Source organism: Humulus lupulus, chromosome 6, assembly GCF_963169125.1.
Source record: "Humulus lupulus chromosome 6, drHumLupu1.1, whole genome shotgun sequence".
Classification (NCBI taxonomy): domain Eukaryota; kingdom Viridiplantae; phylum Streptophyta; class Magnoliopsida; order Rosales; family Cannabaceae; genus Humulus; species Humulus lupulus.
The window spans coordinates 175,865,830-175,886,077 of record NC_084798.1 but is presented as its reverse complement, the minus strand read 5'-3'; the positions used below and the strand labels follow the sequence as shown (position 1 = coordinate 175,886,077).

General features: G+C 37.2%; 1 protein-coding gene across 1 annotated transcript; it reads right to left on the bottom strand.

Annotated features, from left to right (window-relative positions):
• Positions 1–3,625: 3,625 nt before the first annotated feature.
• Positions 3,626–5,916, bottom strand: LOC133782745 (cucumber peeling cupredoxin-like). The gene is made up of 2 exons (XM_062222114.1): positions 5,454–5,916; positions 3,626–4,287 (listed from the first exon to the last, which is right to left on the bottom strand). The coding sequence occupies exons 1-2, from the start codon at positions 5,638–5,640 to the stop codon at positions 3,875–3,877; spliced, it is 600 nt and encodes a 199-aa protein (XP_062078098.1). The 5' UTR covers positions 5,641–5,916; the 3' UTR covers positions 3,626–3,874.
• Positions 5,917–20,248: the final 14,332 nt, after the last annotated feature.

The window sequence follows — 20,248 nt, the reverse complement described above, 5'->3', positions numbered from 1 at the left end:
AATTGGCCAACGATCGTATGTACAATATACGACACCTTTTGAACGGAATAAGTAATATAAATGACAGAATACGATTATTTTAAATAAGCACACCGAAATTTTATAGTGGTTCAGCCCTGTTCAGATGAACAGTCATAACCTAATCCACTTAGCTTTTAGTATTGAGTCTCTCGACAATTACAATGATGAACAAAAGTGTTCACTCGTTTCTCACTTGCCCAGAATTCCAACCAAAAAAAGCTCTCAGCAAAAAAGACCTCCAACCAAAAAGACCCCTTTAATGAAGTCCCGGGTCCTTTATTTATAGTACACAGGAGCTATTACACGACCAGTGATATTGGGATCGTGGTTTGGTACATGATCATGGTGAGTAGAGATACGTGTCGACCTTCCCATGATTATGAGATCGTGGGTTTTCCTGTTGTCTTCTCTGGATCGTGGTTGATAATGCACGATAGAAACTTCTGGGAGATGCTAAGTCTTTGTTGGCATATGAGACTTAGGTGCTAGGCGCGGCGACTAAAGCTTGGGTGATGGGCTTGTGATCTTCTGGGTGCTGGACCTATTGATCCTCTGGGTGTTAGGCCCGTTGATCTTCGGAGTGTTAGGCCTATTGATCTCAATTTTTAAAAAAAAAAGTGATTATATTCTCAGTGAAGTGTACTTGGGGGTTTAGGCCGACCACCTTATGGAAGATAGGGTTAGGCCAACTACCCCTAAGGTCCTTGGGCATGTTGAGTCGACCACCCACAGGGGGTAAAGGGCCTGCTTGGGCCGACCACCCTTAGGGGGTATAAGGCCTGCCTGGGCCGACCACTCCTACGGGGTATTGTCTTGGTCGTTATTCCTATAGGTCCTGGACCTATCTTTTTTGCCCGTCGGTCTTTTCTCAATACTTTGTTTTTCCCTGATTTGTGATGTCATGTGTCACATTCTCATTCGCCACGTCATCCTCTTATTTTTTAGGGATAGCACAAAGCGAGCCCCAAAATCTTATGTGTGTCCTAAAAGTTTGAATAATTTGTTTTAACTAAAGTTTTATTATATATTAAATCATAAAGAAAAAAACAACAACAGCCTATTCTCTCTCTCTCCTTGCTCTCTTCCCCCATTTTTCTTTCTCTCTCTCTCTCTCTCTCTCTCACACACACACACAAGCCCACTGCGTAGCCATGAACAGGAGCGCTCCGGCCACCACCTGCCTACATGCGCCTGCCCTCGGCATTCTCCGGCCCCCGAAACCCCCAGCCCCACTAGCCCATGGCCTCATGTGCCCCCTAGCCTAGTCAACGGAGCTTCCAAAGTTCAGAAACTTATGTGGTTTTCTCTCACGCAAGCCCACTGCCCAGCCATGAACGGCGTCTCTCCGGCCACCCCCGCCTACACGCGCCGTCCCACGGTGTTCCCCGGCCCCCGAAACCCCTAGCTCTGCGAGCCCCTAGCCTCACGCGCCCCCTAGCCTAGTCGATGGAGCCTCTAAAGTTCGGAGACCATGTGGGTTTCCAAAACGTTTTGGGAATTTTCTGACCACTTCGAGCCACCTCGAGCCAAATGACCACCACCACTACATTCCTTGTGCTTTGGGCTTCAAAACCCACTAAAGGATCGGACTGAACCACCACCGTGGGGTGGTGGCGCCGCCGTCATCGTTGGAGCTCCGGCGGGAGCTTTGGCTACCATTTTACTTTTAAAATTTAAAAATAAACTTTTTAGGACTCACAACCTTAGTTTTTCAGGCTCTCAAATAGAGAACTCGTGCCCCACGAGTCCTAAAAACATTTTTTATAGTAGTGGCCAACTCAGAATTAACTTGTCTTTGCGCTTCCAAGAAACAAAATAAGGGTTGAGAGTAGTCGAAACAGGAAGAAATTGAGAGGGAGAATGATTTGTACTATCTATGAAATATTTTATGCCATTTGCTAAAATAACATTCTCTATTTGTGTCCTTCGAAGAAGAAAAATTGTATGATCAAGCTTAATAGGGAGAACATGATTAAGGGCTTGAGCAAGAGGATTGACAACATTTGCTACAGCATGAGAAGGGAGAACTTGTGAGGAGGTTGGGGTAGAGGAGGCAGTATCAATTTCCGCAATTGGGTCCGCCATGGATGGAAAGAAAAGAGCGAAGAAGAAAAAAATTAGGGTTTGGAAAAGAATTATAGAGGAGACAATGAGGGCAATGGCTTTGATGCTAAGAAAGTTAAAACAGATATTGGGTTTATCCTTTTATTTATAGACTGAAAAAAGAATACAACGAATCAAGAAAACTAACTAAAAGCCTATACTAAATAACTAATATAATACACACTGAACTTATCATAAATATTAACTGAATACGGTTATATCAAACAGTTAACTATTAACATGCAATGGCCGGGTTGACTTTTTTTTTTTTGGTAAGTAAGAAATTTCCATATATCAAAGCAAGATTACATTAAACAACTTTCCCAAAGGAAAGCCAAAACAGAGCAAAAACAAAAAGAGAAAAAGACTATATAATTAATTCTCCTATCCAATTCCTATCTTTCCCATAAATTCTTTTACTATGTAAGAGAATAGTACTTCTAGCTTTAACTTCTTTCCTAATATGCATTATTGTACATTGTAAAGTCACAACTTTACGATCCCAAAGAGCAAAGTTCCGAACCCTCCAGATTTGATACACAGTTGTTACCAAAGTCGGCCGGGTTGACTTTTAGTTGTTGTCAAATTGTTGTTTTTTAGTTGTTTTTTAATGCAGTGGGTTGATGTCTAGTTGTTTTCCAATTGTTGTTCTTTAGTTATTTTTTTGACATTGTATTTTTGTAAATAAAAAATTTTGAAAATCATATTTTTGAAAAAATAATTCAGTGACCATTAATATATATATATTTATAACAAAATCTCTATTTTGTGTGCACGTATCATTACTTTTAAAATATTATACATAATAATATGATACTATTTTTAAAAATAGCATGTCTCATGTAATTAGTTGAAAAATTACCATCCTAATATAATATTTTCGCACATATATATATATATTTTTATGAATTAGATCAATTATATTGCTTCCAACATTCATTACACCTATTCAGCACCATGGCCTGGACACTATATACATCATTTAGAGCTTATAATGTATCAAACCAACCTTTCTCTTCCTTTGTAAATTTTTTTGTTCTAATGCTAGTAATTCTATGCTTTACATTATACTTAATCACTTGTACACAAGCTGTAATTGAAATAATTGGACGTATATTATGTACACGTATCATTTCTTTAAATAATTGCGACGAAAAAAAAGTATATTTAGTTAATAAACATGTGTGACCATTAGTACCATATATATTTTAATTATTTTTATATTTTAAAATGAAATAATAAGATTTATTAATATATATATATGTTTATAAGAAGAACTAATTAAAACGTCACACCTATTAGTCTTCCATTAATCCTATTAGTATTACACCACTAATTATATGACAAGACAGCAATATTTAGAATTTTGCTCCCAATCCCATGATTTGTGAATCATCAGGTTACTTTTATTCAGACCGCCATGTTATAAACTTGTCAACCACCATGAAATCAAGAAAAACAAAGACAAACTATTGAGGCGAAAGAAATTTCTAAGAAACAATTCCACAATAATATCCAATCTCATATACGATCTACTATCAATAAATTCTCCCGAGGAAAATGGATACGTACAAACAATAAATAATAGCAATAATATCAGTTCCAAACATACATACGATGGTGAAACATTACAGACAAAATAATTAATAAATAGTACGCATACGTAGCGCGCAGCAAAAAAACAGAAGCTATGAGATATATATGCTTGGTGGTGCTACGTACCACCTGGCCACTACATGACTTTAATAATCTACATCAAGGAGTAGAGTACTAGGGCGCACACTACTGCGGATAAAGTTCCGAAGGGCGCAAACGAAGGAGACGAATTTGGTGATGCAGTAGTAGGGGTAGTATTAGGAGTTGTGGGAGAAGTAGTGGTAGTATTGGGAGTAGTAGGAGTAGATGGGGTAGTAGGAGTAGATGGAGTAGTTGGTGTAGTTGGGGTTGTGGGGGTGTTTGAGCGATCGACGTCAATGTTCAGCTTCTGGCCACTTTGGCAGTGGCTTCCGATGGTGCAAATGAAATAGTGCTTGCCAGTGGTGTTGATAGTATACACAAATGGGCTTGTGCTACTTAATACTGTTGCTGAAGCTATTGAGCATTGATCGTATTCGGCTTCTGTATTTACTTTAGCCACGTTGTGTGCTCCGGTCCAATTAAACGCTGCAGAAAATCAAATTATTAGCAGATGAAAAATAATGTCATCATTTATTTTATATATTAATTTTTGTTCTGCTATCGTAAATTAATGCTTTATTATATTATTTTGAAGCATATATATATATATATATTGAATATATGATAATATTAGAAAATCAACATACAAAATCTAACATGATGCACAAATTGTGAGCCTAAAAGGTTTTAATTAAAGACTTGTTTATATATAATATTATTACTATAATAATACATAATATTAATTTTTATTATTTATATTTAAAAAAACTATATTTTTTTATTATTTAATTTATCTTGTATAAATATATATATATTCATATTAAATAATAACAAATATTATAAATATATTATATATAAATTTCGTGTGAGTATAATAGTGTAACTACATAAAAAAAAATTATAATAATATTTTTTTTATAAAAAATAAAAAAATTTATTCTCCAAATGAATATTTTATATCTTGAATATGATAGTTTATGATCTAATATATTTTTTTTAAAATATAAACAATATTTTATTTTAATTTTTCTTTTAATATATTTATGTCATTATTTTATATATGATATTATTTATTTATTTAAAATTTAGGGAGCGACTACAACACATTCTTTTTTTTTGTAATACCGGTGCATTATTTTTCTATTTCGACATCTGAATAGTTATAATTCCATTTTTTTATATGATAGTGTACATTATAGCTATCTAGAACATCCTATAAATTTTCAAAAAATTCTGAATAAATTATGATACTGAAACATGGTATAAAATTTGACAGTTTGAACACTGTTTTCGACATCGTAAACTACTAAATTTCTTGAAAATTTGCAAGATATTCTAAATACCTACAATATACACTGTCATATAAAAAAATTAAAATTATATCTATCCAGGTACCGAAATAGAAAAAGAATGCACTCATGTTGCAAAAAAATGAGATGTTTTGTAGTTGCTCTCTTCAAATTTATATGAAATTATAAAAATATAATAAAAATAATTTATAAATTTTTTAAATAAAACTAAATAAATATTGTATGTTGTTTGTAACTATTATAAGGAACTAATAGTAGTCTTTCCAATTAATTGGCTTGTTTGGATGGCGATAACTAATTAACACTTAAATAATTAAATAAAAGAAAGAAAAAAAAACTCACTTAATTGGTCTCCAATCATGAAGTTTTTGTTTTCATCCCAAGTGTCGGAGTAATAGGCAGAGTTTGGAAGAATATTCGTCCAACCTACAGAGTCTCCAACAGTATAATTCGCCGCAGCCACACTCTCTGTAAAGATGACCACCGTAAGGACGAAGCAGCAGATCAAACCCATTAACCCTTTAGCCATTACTAACTGTGTTCGAAGGTCGTCCCTTCCCGCCTCTCTTTCTCTCAAATTAATATTTTGGGCAAGTAGAGGAAGAAAAAGGAGAAGAGAGTTTCAGAACTTGGGCTCAATTTACTAGAACTCGGTGGGGCTTATTATGTTTTGGTTCTTTGTTTTTATTTATTTACACATATATATAGCGATAAGAAGAGAGCAGCAAAATGAGACACGTGTTGTGATAGAAGAAAAGTATATTTTTGATATGTGTTAATTTTCAAACAATGTCTAGAATCGAGAGAGGTCGATCATATTCATCGACCACCGACTGATTAATTATATGTATATGATGATATGTTCAAAAGTTTCGGCTTTTATTACTTGGTCGTATATATGACCTATAACTATCTTATAAGCCACCATTGCTTTTCCAAGATAAATATTGTATGGCCTTTTTGATAGTTCTCCTTCTCCTCTTAATAAGACTTTTCTATTAAGACTTTTTAATGGCTGCAAATTTATTGACGTGTGGGGCGTGAATGAATGAAATGTATTCTATATTTACCTATCACCAGAATAATGTGTAGTGGCCTGGCCCATACAATTAATTGTCACGTGGCTAGCTTTGTGAGCTTTTTCTTTTTTGGTGTGCTTGGATATATATAGAACAAACTTTACTCTTCCAACATTATATACTAATATTAAAATTGGTACGTTATGTGTGTTTAATTTGTTATAAGGTTTACTTTTTGGCCATCTTTTTTGGCTTTATGCTGAAGAATGGTCTGCTTTTTTCTGTTTTGCCATTTTCCCGGAACGTTCGCATATATTTATTTTGTGTTTTCAACGAACCTTCATTTTTATTTATACAAAATCTCATTCTCTCATAACACTATATTATATTGGTAAAAATATATGACCTTCCATTATTTGGCATTTTTTAGAATAAATACCACATTTGTTTTTTTGCTGTATAATAATTCAGCCCTTGAGAAAAAAAATTAGTAATCAAGTTCTTAAATTTTAAATACTGTAGCAATTAAGTCTTCTTAGTTAATTTTTTAACAAAATTTATTTTTTTTCTTATGAATAATTTTTACATTTTTTATTATATACATCTCGAAATATTTTTACGCATCATATTGTATAAAATAATTCAAAACATATATTAAAAAATGACTTTGTGAAAAAATAAACAATAAGGACCTAATCGCTACTCATTATAAAACTAAGAATTTGATTGCTAATATTCTTTTCCTTTAAGGACTGAATTGCCAAATAGAATGAAACTTAAGGGGCATTTATGCTAAAACCCCCATTATTTTACTATCAAATGAATACTAAACTTAACTCAATTTCACTTGTTAACTTATAATCATTCATATTTAATATAGATGAAAAAAATAATGAATACTGTTACACTTAAATTTCGAGAATAAATAAATAGTCTCAAAATGTCAGCTCAAAATAGTTACACTCCTGTATACGGATGTTAGCAACACACTTATACGAATTGTTAAATGGTTCCAGATCTGCTATCAGCATGCTAGTCCACTTATTGATCAATTGTCTTCACTCGAGCATGAGTGGAATTGTTTGAATTGCAAGTTCAAATAAATCAACCTTCTCCGAGGAACGTACTTGACTAATTACTGTACGAGGAGGAGGTAGTAACCGGAATGATGAGCTCGAACTTCGGCCTGTCTCGAAGGCACGTTACCACAATGATCGAGCTCAGTAATGCATTTGGCACGCGAAAAAATTGTTAGGAAATCCCTATTTCGTAGGAATTCGTTATTATTATATTTTAAATCCCTATTGACATGAGATATTATATAATTAGTCATTTATAGTATTTATTTTGAATTTATTTGATTGATTGTGACTTCCCTGAATCAGTGGAAGATATTCTCATAACCAGGTCTATAAATAGCCTGGAGTATTTCATTTATAGACAGACACAAAATTGTACGAGAGAATACTCTATCAAGTTGCTTTCTAAAAAATCTTTGAGAGAGTAGTGAGAATAATAATAGTGACTCATGGACTAGGCAGATTTTAACTGCTAAACCACGTAAAAAGCCTTTGAATTCTTCTAATTTTTCAATATTTTGTTTAGTGCTCTCTATATCTAAGTTGACGAAAAATGATGTCAACAGTTTGGTGCTTTCGTTGAGAGCATTAAACAAATTTGTGTATTGTTTAATCAAAACCTCCTGCATACCCTCAATGGTTGCTACAAACAATCCTGGAACTGGTGGGCGACCAGTGCCACAAATCCCCAAGGAGTGAACTCCTCAGATTGAGAACTACCGGCGAAGACCTAGGAAGCAACCCGTGGTAGATCAAAGCCCTGATAAGGGAAATGCATCATTAGCCTCCAGGGGGAAACCTACTCGAACCCCCAAGACCAACGAGGATCTATAATATAATCCCGAAACGTACGTGCCCATCGTGGAACTGGAGAATCGTAGATTGCGCGAATAGCTAGCCGAAGCCACATGGCGAAACGAGGAGTTGGCTAGGCAAGCCGCTGGAGTATAGGCACCGCCTTGGAGGACCAGAGGATAACCCCGTGGGAGTATGACCGCCAGAATGGCTGAGAAAAGGGCACAACAGACCCAACTGAGGCCGAAGACAAGTACCAGCAACGGTCGTCCTGATAGAAATGCTTAAAACGCTGCTAGGGGCAACCCTCCGGTAAGTGTAACTGCTGGAATGGGGAATAACCGAGCTCCTTCCATAGCTCGGAGTGAAAACCCCGAGCCTATCAGGAATAACCCAGAGCCTGTCCGAGCCAATTCTGGACCTTCCAGACCCAATAATGGAAGGCCCCCGCCATCGCCATTAAGGCATCCTCCATTGCCAATAAGACACCCCTCTCTAGCTCGAGGGGCACCCGAAAGACCCTCTCGGAGTGGTAGCCAAGATAGAAATCATAGGGCTCGACCTGGACAAGCGGGTGAATGAGAGGCTCTTCGAGGACATAGGGCATCCCAACCAACGGGAAGTCATATGTCGAGGTCACAAATAGTTGGGCGAGGGGGCCAATGGAAAACCTGTTGGATTAGCTTATACAGGATCTTTATTTATTTTCATGTATATCTAATATTAAACAAATTAATACGAGATAGCCTAAAACATGTTTCTAAAATTGAATTCAAAGAGAAACAAATAATAGAATACTTACAGTATACGCAGGGGAATTAAAGAGCCATTCCTTCAGTTTCTCTAACTCTTGTATCCTCTCTGTCGCAGAGTATTATCAAGAAACTGAACCGATCTTCTATTTTCTTCACAATCTTCCAATGTATCCTTAGAACCACCTAGACTAGTGTGGGCAATTCTCAACACATGAGATAGATATAGAGAGAAGAAGAGAAAATAACAAAGAGGCTTAGAAAATGACTTGTGTTTAGAGATAATCTAAAACTATAAAAAATCTGACTTGTGACTTATCAAACTTATTGTTTTGACTTCTCTCTAAGCACTCCTTTTATAGACTCAATTAGGACATTTAATTTAATTAAAAAATCAATAAAATAATAGCCATTTTGAAGCCCTAGGTCAAAATTATCATGGGCTATAGGCCCGTGAAATTTCCCATTTGATTATAAGCCCATTAGACTTAAAATCAAGGCCTGTATTATTTTCTATGGATTTAATTAATTAAATATTATTTAAATCCTTTATCAAATTAATTATTTATAATTTGAACCTTGATTTAATTTTTTTTTTAATTTAGATACCAATTTATCTTAATTAATAAATCTGCCATAATTTCTCTTTTCTTCTCAAAATTACACAACTCTGTGAAACTATCCAAAATTGACCTGGTCAACTTTGATAATTCTAATTGATGATTAAATCAATTAATTGAGACTATCTAGATGATTTTATCCAAGGTACAATGGGGACCATGGGCCTATGAAATCAAGCTCCAATAAGTTATCATAAATCTAACAAATAAATTTACTAACTTATTAATTCCTCGTGACTCCACTATAGACCATGAATTGCACTCTTGAATTCATAGAACGCTCTATAACAAATATAGATACGCTATTAATTATCCATTGTTACAACCATAATTGTCACTCAATCCTCTATAGACGGTCTACAATGAGATAAGACTAAAATACCGTTTTACCCCTCATTGTATTTTATCCTAAAAACACTTAGTTCCTTGTAAATGATATTTCAGTAAACTAATTTAATTACTGAAATGAGATCTTTATCATTTAACACCTTGAACCAAACTACAAGGAAATCATCGTTTCACTTCTTCATCAGAAGCTATAGATGTTCATATCTATGATTAACACTCCCACTCAATTATACTACCGAGTTCCCAAGATGGAAGTATGGGCTAGTCCGTAGGGTAAGCTGGTAACGAACAAGTAAAAGAACTCAAATAATACAATCAGTTAGAATACTAACCACTCAGAATTGAGATTGAATTGACCTATAGTCAACTATATGATATGACTAGAATAGATAATAACAGTATGTTTACTTATCTTATCAACTGTCAATATCGGTCATGTCCGATGTAACAAATACATCCGATCTTTTCTACTTTGCTAATATTCTGGAAAGAACATAACATTGTAATGTGTAAGTAGATCATATCGTAGATTGGCAAGTCAGAGTAAATCCAGTGCACTGACTAATCTTAGGACTAACTTATTTTGAACATATAATCATATTTATATTCCACTGTGATTACGTCACTATAAATAAGATTAGCTATATGCTCGAGATTTAATAGAAGTTTATATTAAACAAATAATCATGAAAATAAAACATGTGAGCAAAGTGATTGACCAAGTCAAAAAATGATTTCTATTCTTTTATTGATCATAAAATGAGATTACAAAGAATTTGAGTTTTAATTAGGGCCTAAAACCCCAACAAAACCCACCTCGCAACCATCGAGCCACACAACAACAACCTGAGAGAATGTTAGCTTCCTTAGTGGAAGTCTAGACCTTAATAGATCGGTGAGTGTATACAACACCGTACCCATCAATGCTGGGAATTATGAGAATGACTATCCTGATCTTCGAGATCACTTGAATCAAAACTAGGGGCAGGCTAACCCTTCGAACCCGGATTTACGAACAAATCTGAATAGCCGAAAAGAGCCCATGCAGCCAGTACACGGGAAGCAGTATAACCCTGTACTAGGGCACGGAGCTGGAGTTTTCACAAACAAAAACCATTTGCCCCAAGTGCAAGCTCAACCTCTGGTGGACCTAGTCTAAGAAAGAATCAACCAACTTGAAAGAGCATTCAGGCTCCTTCAAGAGGAGAGAAATAAGGACAAAGTTGATGAGTCCGATGAGGAGCTCGAGCCTTTCGATCCACACATATCAAACATTCTGTTTCCTTACGGATTCAAGATACCCCATGTGGCACCTTTTTACAGGACCTCAGACTCATAAAACCACCTTAGTGCGTTTAACACGACAATGTGTGCTAGCAACATCGGATACGAGCTTAGGTGTATGATTTTTCCAACCACGTTGACGGGACCAACAAAAAACTAGTTTGACAAGTTCCGAAGGCATTTGATATCATCTTGGGAACAACTGGCTAAAGAATTAAAGAAGCAATTCAAGGCCATGGTAGGTGTCAGACTCGAAGCCTCAGCCTTGACTAATATTACACAGCAGTCGGGAGAGTCATTAAAAAGCTACTTAGCAAGATTTAACATAGAGGTGGCATGAGCCCGAAATATCAATGAAAGTGGTCATCTAATGGCAAAACGAGCTATAGTATTGCCAGGGAGTCCCCTTTGGGATGACATGCAAAGGAAACCCATAAGGAAGATAACTAAGTTCAATAACAGGGCTCAGAGTTTTGTCAATGTAGAAGAGGCAAGTTCAGCAACAAAAGCTGACCCCTCATCCTATTATAACTGCAACGAAAAACGTCAACTCAGCCTCGACCTCGGCTACGCCCTCAACATCGCAGCCCACATGAGACAACCCTTCAAAAAGGAAGAAAAATGAAGGGAACAACTTAGAGGCGGACTGGGGAAAAAAGGAAAAGGGAGATAAATATTTCTCAATATACACAGTTTATACTAATCTTACAAATACTCAAGAGAACATTTTGTTAGGAACGAGTTTCCTAATGCACAGTGGAATGGTGGTGGGTTGACCCAATGTACAACAATTTTTTTTTGTAACATATTTAAACTACTTTTAAATATGCGGATCCATTAATATACATACATTAATCATAAGCAATAATAAATAACATACATCTTGATGCCTATCAAGTGTCATTGCTATCTTTTCATAATTTGAACAAATTTCCTATCCAAGCTGCTCCCAGGTACTCACACCATGATCTTCAATAACGTTCTCTACACCTCAAGAAGTGTGTGGGCACTTAGAGAATAAAGGAGGGTAAATATCTGATTCAACTTGATGTACTCAACACATTAGATCAAGAGAATAGGCCTGAGATTAGTTCTTTATCTTTTTTATGGAGAGAAAGAAAAGCATCGTTCATTTTTTAGAGCGAATAAAAGAGTGTCTTTTATTTTCTCATAATTCTAACTTAAATAGAAAATATTAAAATTTTAAAAAATAAATCTGTAACCAATTTACAATTTATCTTTTAATTAATTAATTATCTCATTAATGAAAATATAAAAAAAAAACTAACTTTTGAATTTTCCATTAATTAATTAATTAAATAAATAAAAGTGAAAAATCTATCCCTGAAAAATATGTGGCTCACGCCACACACAGTCCAGGGACTGTGTGTGTCGTGTAACCCCCTATATTTTATGGATATTTGATTTTTCCACAATTATTTAATTATTTATTCAAACTACCTTATCAGATAAAATCCAACATCATGATAATTAATTCAAATTTGAATTAATTATCTTTTAACTAATTATTAAACATAATTAATTATTTGAATAAATATCAATCTTTTAAATTTAAATTAAATTTGAGCTTATCAGATTATTATCTCCCACTCAAACAAAGATATTTAATTAATTCTACCAATTAATTAAAACCAATTTTAATTAATACTAATTAAAACAATTAAATATTAATTTTGTCATAATTTCGAAAATTTTAATTAATTATTTAATATAATTTTGAAAATTAAATATTAATTATTAATTAATTTTGTTAATTACAACTAATTTATAATTAATTAATTAATCACTATTATCACATAATTGCATATTTGGCCCGAAGAACAAATTTCTTCTTAAATATGCCTTTTCACCATTTTTCCCTTTATATCAACTCTTGCCTTGAATAGTGTTGATAGAGCCGCTGTGGGGACCTATGGACCTATAATTCCAAGCTCCAATAAATTTGAGATTATTAATTAAACTCTTTAATTAAATAATCTTAATTTATTAATCTCATGATTACTCCACTATAAATATGAGACTGCACTCTTGTAATTATAAACATTTCATTTACTGAGTACTTTATAATAATAAAGTGTCCATTGATATAATCATTACATACAAATTAACCCTCTAATAATGGTTCATAATTAATCAGGAATAAAATTACCGATTTACCCTTTTAATTATATCCTGTTTCCTTAAGTGCCATTGACTTTACCAATGAAGGTTAATTCATAACTAAATTATGAATTTGAGCTCAATAACCTTTTCAGTCCCAAAAGTCAACCCTTAAGAGAACCATTATTCAATCTCTTACGAGAATGTATAGATTCCATATATGTATACTATGTCCCAGCCATTTACATTAATGAGTTCCCAAAACATAAGTTTCTAGCCTGATCATTCTGATAGACCCTAACGAGTGAATCAAAGAACTCATATAACATAAACAGGAGTTCATAGTAACTTCAGGATTAAGATCTATTTGTATATGATCATCAATTGATATATTTAATTAATACTTCAAAGCGGTATTTAACTAAATATTAATAAACATATCTGGTCTAGTTCTATATATTCTCTAATATATAAAATACCTCCACTAAAGTGTCCTGCTACACTAGTAATCCAAATCTAGATCACATGTATTCATAATACTAGTGGACCGTACTTGCAGTAATTAATCTAAAGATTCCATAACTTTATTTAGCTGCAAACTATTCAAGTTCATTTATCTCAAACACAATCCTCCCGTACCAATACGTGGTTGAGATCACATATATGAACTTAGGAATTTTTCTGATATTTACTTAATATTATCACAGAATAATGTAGTCCATAAAATATATGCATAACAAATTCAATTTATTTATTTATTTCTTAAAACAATGTCTACTACATATGCTTTCAGGGCACAATTCCCAACAATCTCCCACTTTCCCTAAAAAAATGAGGCATCTCTCTCATTCCCATGTTTCTTACATTCTCCTTAAAAGATTTCATGGATAAAGTCTTTGTGAAAGGATCTGAAAGATTATGCTCTGAAGCTATTTTCATAATTGCAACATCTCCTCGATGAACTATCTCTCTTACCAAGTGATACTTTCTCTCGATGTGTTGTCCTCTCTTGTGACTCTGTGGTTCATTTGAGTTAGCTACTGCCCCACTGTTGTCATAGTATAGGACTAGTGGCTTATCCACATCTGGCACTACTTCCAGATCGGAATAGAACTTCTTCAGCCACACAGCCTCCTTAGCTACTTCACAAGCTGCTATATACTCGGCTTCCATGGTAGAGTCTGCAATGCTGGTGTGTTTAATACTTCCCTAGACTACTGCTCCTCCTCTAAGAGTAAGCACTGATCCAGAAGTTGATTTCTGACTATCTCTGTCTGATTGAAAATCAGAATCAGTGTAACCAGTGGGGTTCAGGTCTCCACCTGAATATACAAGCATATAATCTCTAGTATTTCTAAGATACTTGAGAATATTCTTCACTGCAATCCAAAGACTCAATCCAGGATTGGATTGATAATGACTGACTATCCCTACTGCATAACAAATGTCAGGTCTAGTACACAACATTGCGTACATAAGACTGCCTACCGCTGAGGCATAGTGATACTGTCTCATATCTTCCTCTTCCTGAGGTGTTTTGGGACACTACTCCTTGGAAAGGAATACTCTATAACGGGATGTCATATCACCCTTTTTGGAGTTTTGCATGTTAAAGAGTTCTAGCACCTTATTAATATAAGTTGCTTGAGATAGTGCCAAAGTTATGTCCTGTCTATCTCTATGGATTTTAATGCCCAGAACATACTTAGCCTCTCCCAAATCTTTCATTTGGAATTGTTCAGCTACCCAGTTCTTTACCTTTGATAATGATGTTACTTCATTGCCAATCAGTAATATTTCATCAACGTAAAGAACGAGGAATACTACTACACCATTGATTTGTTTATAGACACAAGTTTCATCAACGTTTTGTTCAAAACCAAACGTTTTAATTGTGTCATCAAATCTAAGATTCCAAGATCTAGAAACTTGTTTGAGTCCATAGATGGACCTAAGAAGCTTGCAAACTTTTTGCTCTTGACCTTTTACTTCGAACCCTTCTGGTTGAGACATGTAAATGGTTTCGTCAAGGTAGCCATTCAGAAAAGTTTTTTTGACATCCATTTGCCAAATCTCATAATCCATGCATGCAGCAATGGACAAGAGTATACGAATGGATTTTAGCATGGCTATAGGAGAAAAGGTTTCCTCATAATCAACCCCTTCTTTCTGTGTGTAGCCTTTGGCAACAAGCCTTGCTTTGAAAGTCTCTATTTTCCCATCCACTCCTCTTTTCTTCTTGGATATCCACTTGCAACCAATGGGTTTGATATTCTCAGGTGGATCTTCAAGAACCCAGACAGAATTGGAATACATCGATTCCATTTCTTGGTTCATGGCGTCTTGCCATTTGTCCTTGTCAGAATCATTCGTTGCATCTTTAAATGTCAATGGATCATCTTTGTTTGTGTCAGACACAAGCATTTGAACTTCATGTTCATAGAGTATGGGTTGTTTACTAACCCTCCCACTATGATGAGGCTCTCTACTATTTTGACTAGAACTAGCAGTTTCCTCTTGCTGTTTTTCATTGGTTGTTGCTGGTGACTTTGCAACTTCGACCATCTCCTTCAGTACAACCTTACTGCGAGGTTTGTGGTTATTGACATAGTCATGTTCAAGAAAAGTTGCATTTGTCGATACAAATGTTTTATTTTCTTTTGGACTATAGAAAATTCCACCTCTAGTCTCTTTTGAATAGCCTACAAACATGCACACTTCAGAGCGTGATTCCAACTTCTCGGTCTTTTCTTTAGGCACATGTGCAGGACACCCCCAAATGTGAAAATGGTGTAAACTAGGTTTACAACCATTCCATAATTCCATGGGTGTCTTTTGGATAGACTTAGATGGAACAACATTCAATATGTATAGAGCACATTGAATTGCATAGCCCCAGAATGACAGTGGTAATGATAAGAAGCTCATCATTGATCTAACCATATCTAGTAACGTTCTGTTCCGTCTTTCTGAAACACCATTTTGTTGTGGCATTCCAGGTATTGTGAGTTGGGATTGAATACCATGCTCACACAGATGGTCCTCAAATTCAAAATCCAAGTGTTGACACGGTATTTCACCAACAGTGTATTGCGTAATTAGCTGGAGAAAACTAGTGCTTAAGGATAAACCGCAATACGAATAATAATTCTTAAGGAAGCTTAGAATGAGATAGTTAGAACACTCGTTCCTTTTTATGTGGTTTGGAGGCTAAAATCCCCCTAGTCCACGAGTCGATATTATTATTGTATCTCTCTCTATATTTTGACAGAATATCTGTATTACACGGAGAAAACCCAACCCCTTTTCTATCCAAGGTCTTGGTATTTATAGAAGAACCATCCCAGAATAGGTGTAGGGGTCATCACGTGAATACAATATATATATATGTTAAGGTATGGTATAATCATTAGGTAAAATTGATCATAGGTCGTCTGGCATAATCGGACATGTGATGTTTGATCATGCACGTTTATGTTATGCATCCAAGAATTCAGGGATAACAGACATGTAGTGTCTGACCACGCACGTTTATAAATAACGTATCCAGGTTTATAAAGACTCCTGGATATGGCAGATTGTCAGAGTACCACGACTTGAACCTAACGCCAGCTTGCGCCTAGGAGGTTGTGCTTTATATCTATCTCCAGCTCGTGCCTTAATGCTTCGTATTCCTCAGCTCGTGTTATCACCTGGGGAATCGCACTGCCTTCGCAGAGGAGATGTCAACTTGTAGATCCTTTAGTACTGTTCTTGGCTAGCCAGCTGTACTTGAGCTGCATAAAAGACGTGGGCTGAATATCAGGGCATACATTTGCCCCCCAAGTCCCTGCCCATGTCTTATGACGTCATCTTTTGATTGACACGGTGGGGACTTTTAAGCTTATGTTGTGATTATCCAAGTTTGTTCATTACTCGAGTACTAGACACGTGGAATGTCGCGATTGGCGTCTGTTCGGGTTTCAAGGATTGCATTATATGGCCTGGACACCTTTTTACTGCCGTTTAATCTTTCGAAACATGACCCTCGTATCTCGCATTAGCTTGATTAGACGGTCCATGTTTCTTTATGCCTATTACGTATAAATAGGGCTGGTAATTTTCAGTGTTCATCATCTTTTATTTGAAACTTTTCCTCATTTCTCTCTTCTAAACTTCAAGAACCTTTCTTCCTTTTCTCATAAAATCCCAAAAATTTGCCGCCAAAACCTTCGGAAACCCAGTCGCAGAGGATATCTCCAGGAACTTTCCTTTTACGTTGCTCATTCCTTTCGTCAAAAAATACACTATAAGTTTTTTGTTTTACTGTAACTTTTCTTTTACTGGTTTTTGTGTGTTTCTCCTCTTTCTTTATCATGCTAATCTGCACTTTATCGCCATTAGCATTAGGCTGTTTCTAAACGTTTTTGGTACATAGGTTCCGATTTAGGTTTATTGGGTAAGTTCTAAAATATATCTAGGATTGCGATGTTCATAAACTGGGTAAATGGGTGACCCCTGGGAAATATTTTAGAAAATACCCATTCGGCATGTAGGAGATGAAAAGTTTTTACGGCTCGAAATTAGGTTGCTTAGAGGCTACGCTTCTTGGGTGGTTTTCCTCTAAAATGATTCCCTAGGAGGGTAATGGCCTGATTCTCTCTGACACACGGATCCCTAAATATCAGGGGTCTGTTGGGTTACCTAGGAACATAGTATAGATAGCACGTGGCACCACACCGCAGGCTAAAATTGCATCAGCTCGTGTGTTAGAATCCTCAGCCCTTCTTTGGTATTTCTTGCCTGTACCAAAATTCTAGGCTGCCCACTAAGAGTTCCATCGTTCTTGTTCGATAGGCGATCTAATGGCACCCAAGAAGAGCACGTCCAAGAAGAACGTAGCTGGCTCCTCGTCTCAACAAGCCAACAAGGGCAAAGAGGTTGCTTTCGAATCTCCCATCCCCCCGTTCGGCCCCGTGGTGGAGGAGGAGGTCGTAGTCGGGCCTGACGCCTTCTTCGAGGCGAAGAGGATAGCCTCCAAGATCATGACCCAAGGAAGGGTCAACAAGATTATGCTGTCCCACAACATCGAGGTCGGGACTAGCATCCTAATTGCCCGACCTCCGCTCGAAGGGGAAAGGAGCTGCGCCCTACTCTAGGATGATTTTGCGGCCTGGAGTGATGAGCACTTAAAGGCAGAGGCCTTTCTTCCCCTCGATCAGTATTTCACCGACTTCCTTAACTATGTGCAGTTGGTGCCTCTCTAGCTCCCCTCGAACTCATATCAGCTGTTGGCGGGGTTGAAGTACCTTTTCCTGAAGCATGACTGGGAGGTCCCCACTCCTGCGGACATCCTCTATTTCTTCTACCTCAAGGCTAGCCCGGATCAATGGGGACGAAGAGACGGGTTCTACTATCTAACCTAGTTCCTGAACTCACCTGTAGTTATCGAGCTGCCCAGCAACCCCAACAACTTTAAAAACCAGTTCTTTATGTCGAATAGGTTTCGCAACTGCGAATACCAATATTTCAACCATCCTCGTAAGTCTAATTTCCTTTCCTAGATTGCTTAATTATTCTTTTCGTACTTAGTCTTCTCGCGTGTATACTGACTGGAGTATTTTCGTGCAACCATTTTTGCCAGGACGGCTAAATCCATGACCCTTGGTGGTCAGTACGACACTCTGGCGAGGCTTCCGTCCAGAGAGAAGGATTACCATCAGCTCGTGTCTGATGACACTATGTTGGCATGTAAGTTGATTGTTGATGGTTAGACTCTGGCCTTGAGGAGGACTTGGGCTAACAACCCGGTCGTCCGCGAGCTAGCGTCCATCCCCGAGGGGTCATTGAAGCTGATGGCGATGAAGAAAAAGAAGAGGCCGAGGTGCTGCTAGTGCGAAAAAGGCAATCTCCTGCGGCCACTCGGGACCCAGACGTGGAACGAGCTTCGTCGGGGGCAGCAGCTGGCCCCTCTGGCCAAGATAGCCTGTACCCCTTTAGGGACTTAGATAGGGCTGTTGCTGACCTTAGGTTGGTTAGGTTTAACCCAAACCAGCTCGTGCACCGCCACCCCCATGACCCCGACCGCAACATAACCCTGCTCCAGTGTGTGGATCACTTAGTGGTTTGCCTTGGCATGTGCCATCCTAGGGGAACTATAGTTTTAGATAACACCCTCTACTTCAGGTCGGCCCTTTTTGAAGAGTACGGGACCAACCTTAGGTCGTGGCCTTCCCTTCTCCAAGGTGTCATTGCGCCTGGGCTTAGGCAATATGTGGAAGAATCCAGCCCCGAGGTAGAACCTGAGCCTGAGCCTCCCCTGATCTAAAAAGTTATAGACTTAGGTTCCCCTTCTCCTATAGTGGTTCCAAGGCTGGAGGTCATGGCAGTAGACTCCTCCTCTAGCTCGGAGGGTAGGACTTTTTGTTATATCCTACATATGCGTACATACTTTGCGGACTAAAAGATTTGTACACATACTTACATACTTCCCTTTCTTTTTCAGGCGAGGAGATGCAAACCAAGGGATTCCTGACATCCGTGCGATTTTTCAGGAAGAGGAATCCAGCTCGGGGCCGACTGTAAAGAAGCCCCGGTTCTTATCCAAGAAGGTGCTACCTGCGACAAGAAAGACCTCCAAATCCCCGGCTAAGGGGAAGGACTAGAGCTCAAAAACTCTAGCTGCTGTCGCTCAATACAAAAGGGGTCCACCTCCACCTCCTCCTCGGTTTCCTTCCGGTCCTGCTCGGGACCAGACAGCACCTTTCGGTCCTGCCCGGGACTAGACAGCACCGGTTGATCCCCCAGCTTCAATCATCCCTCCCCCCACCGTACGCATCCCGGTCAATGCTTAGGACTTGGAGCAAATTCCAGACACCTTTCGGGGGACCATCTACGAGACGACCAACCACACGATGGAGCACTTCTATAAAGACAAACCGACGGACCTGAGGGCGATCAAGGAGAGGAGCCCGGAGAATGTCACGGAATCCGCGCTGGGGATGAACCTCACAGTAAGCCGACTTTCCTTGAGTTAGCATATTCTTTTAATTTTATCCTAGTGTATGCCTAACTTCTTTCTTACTTTTTGCAGGCAGTCTTGGGTCAACATCGCAACATAGCTCGGGCCACGATCAAGGC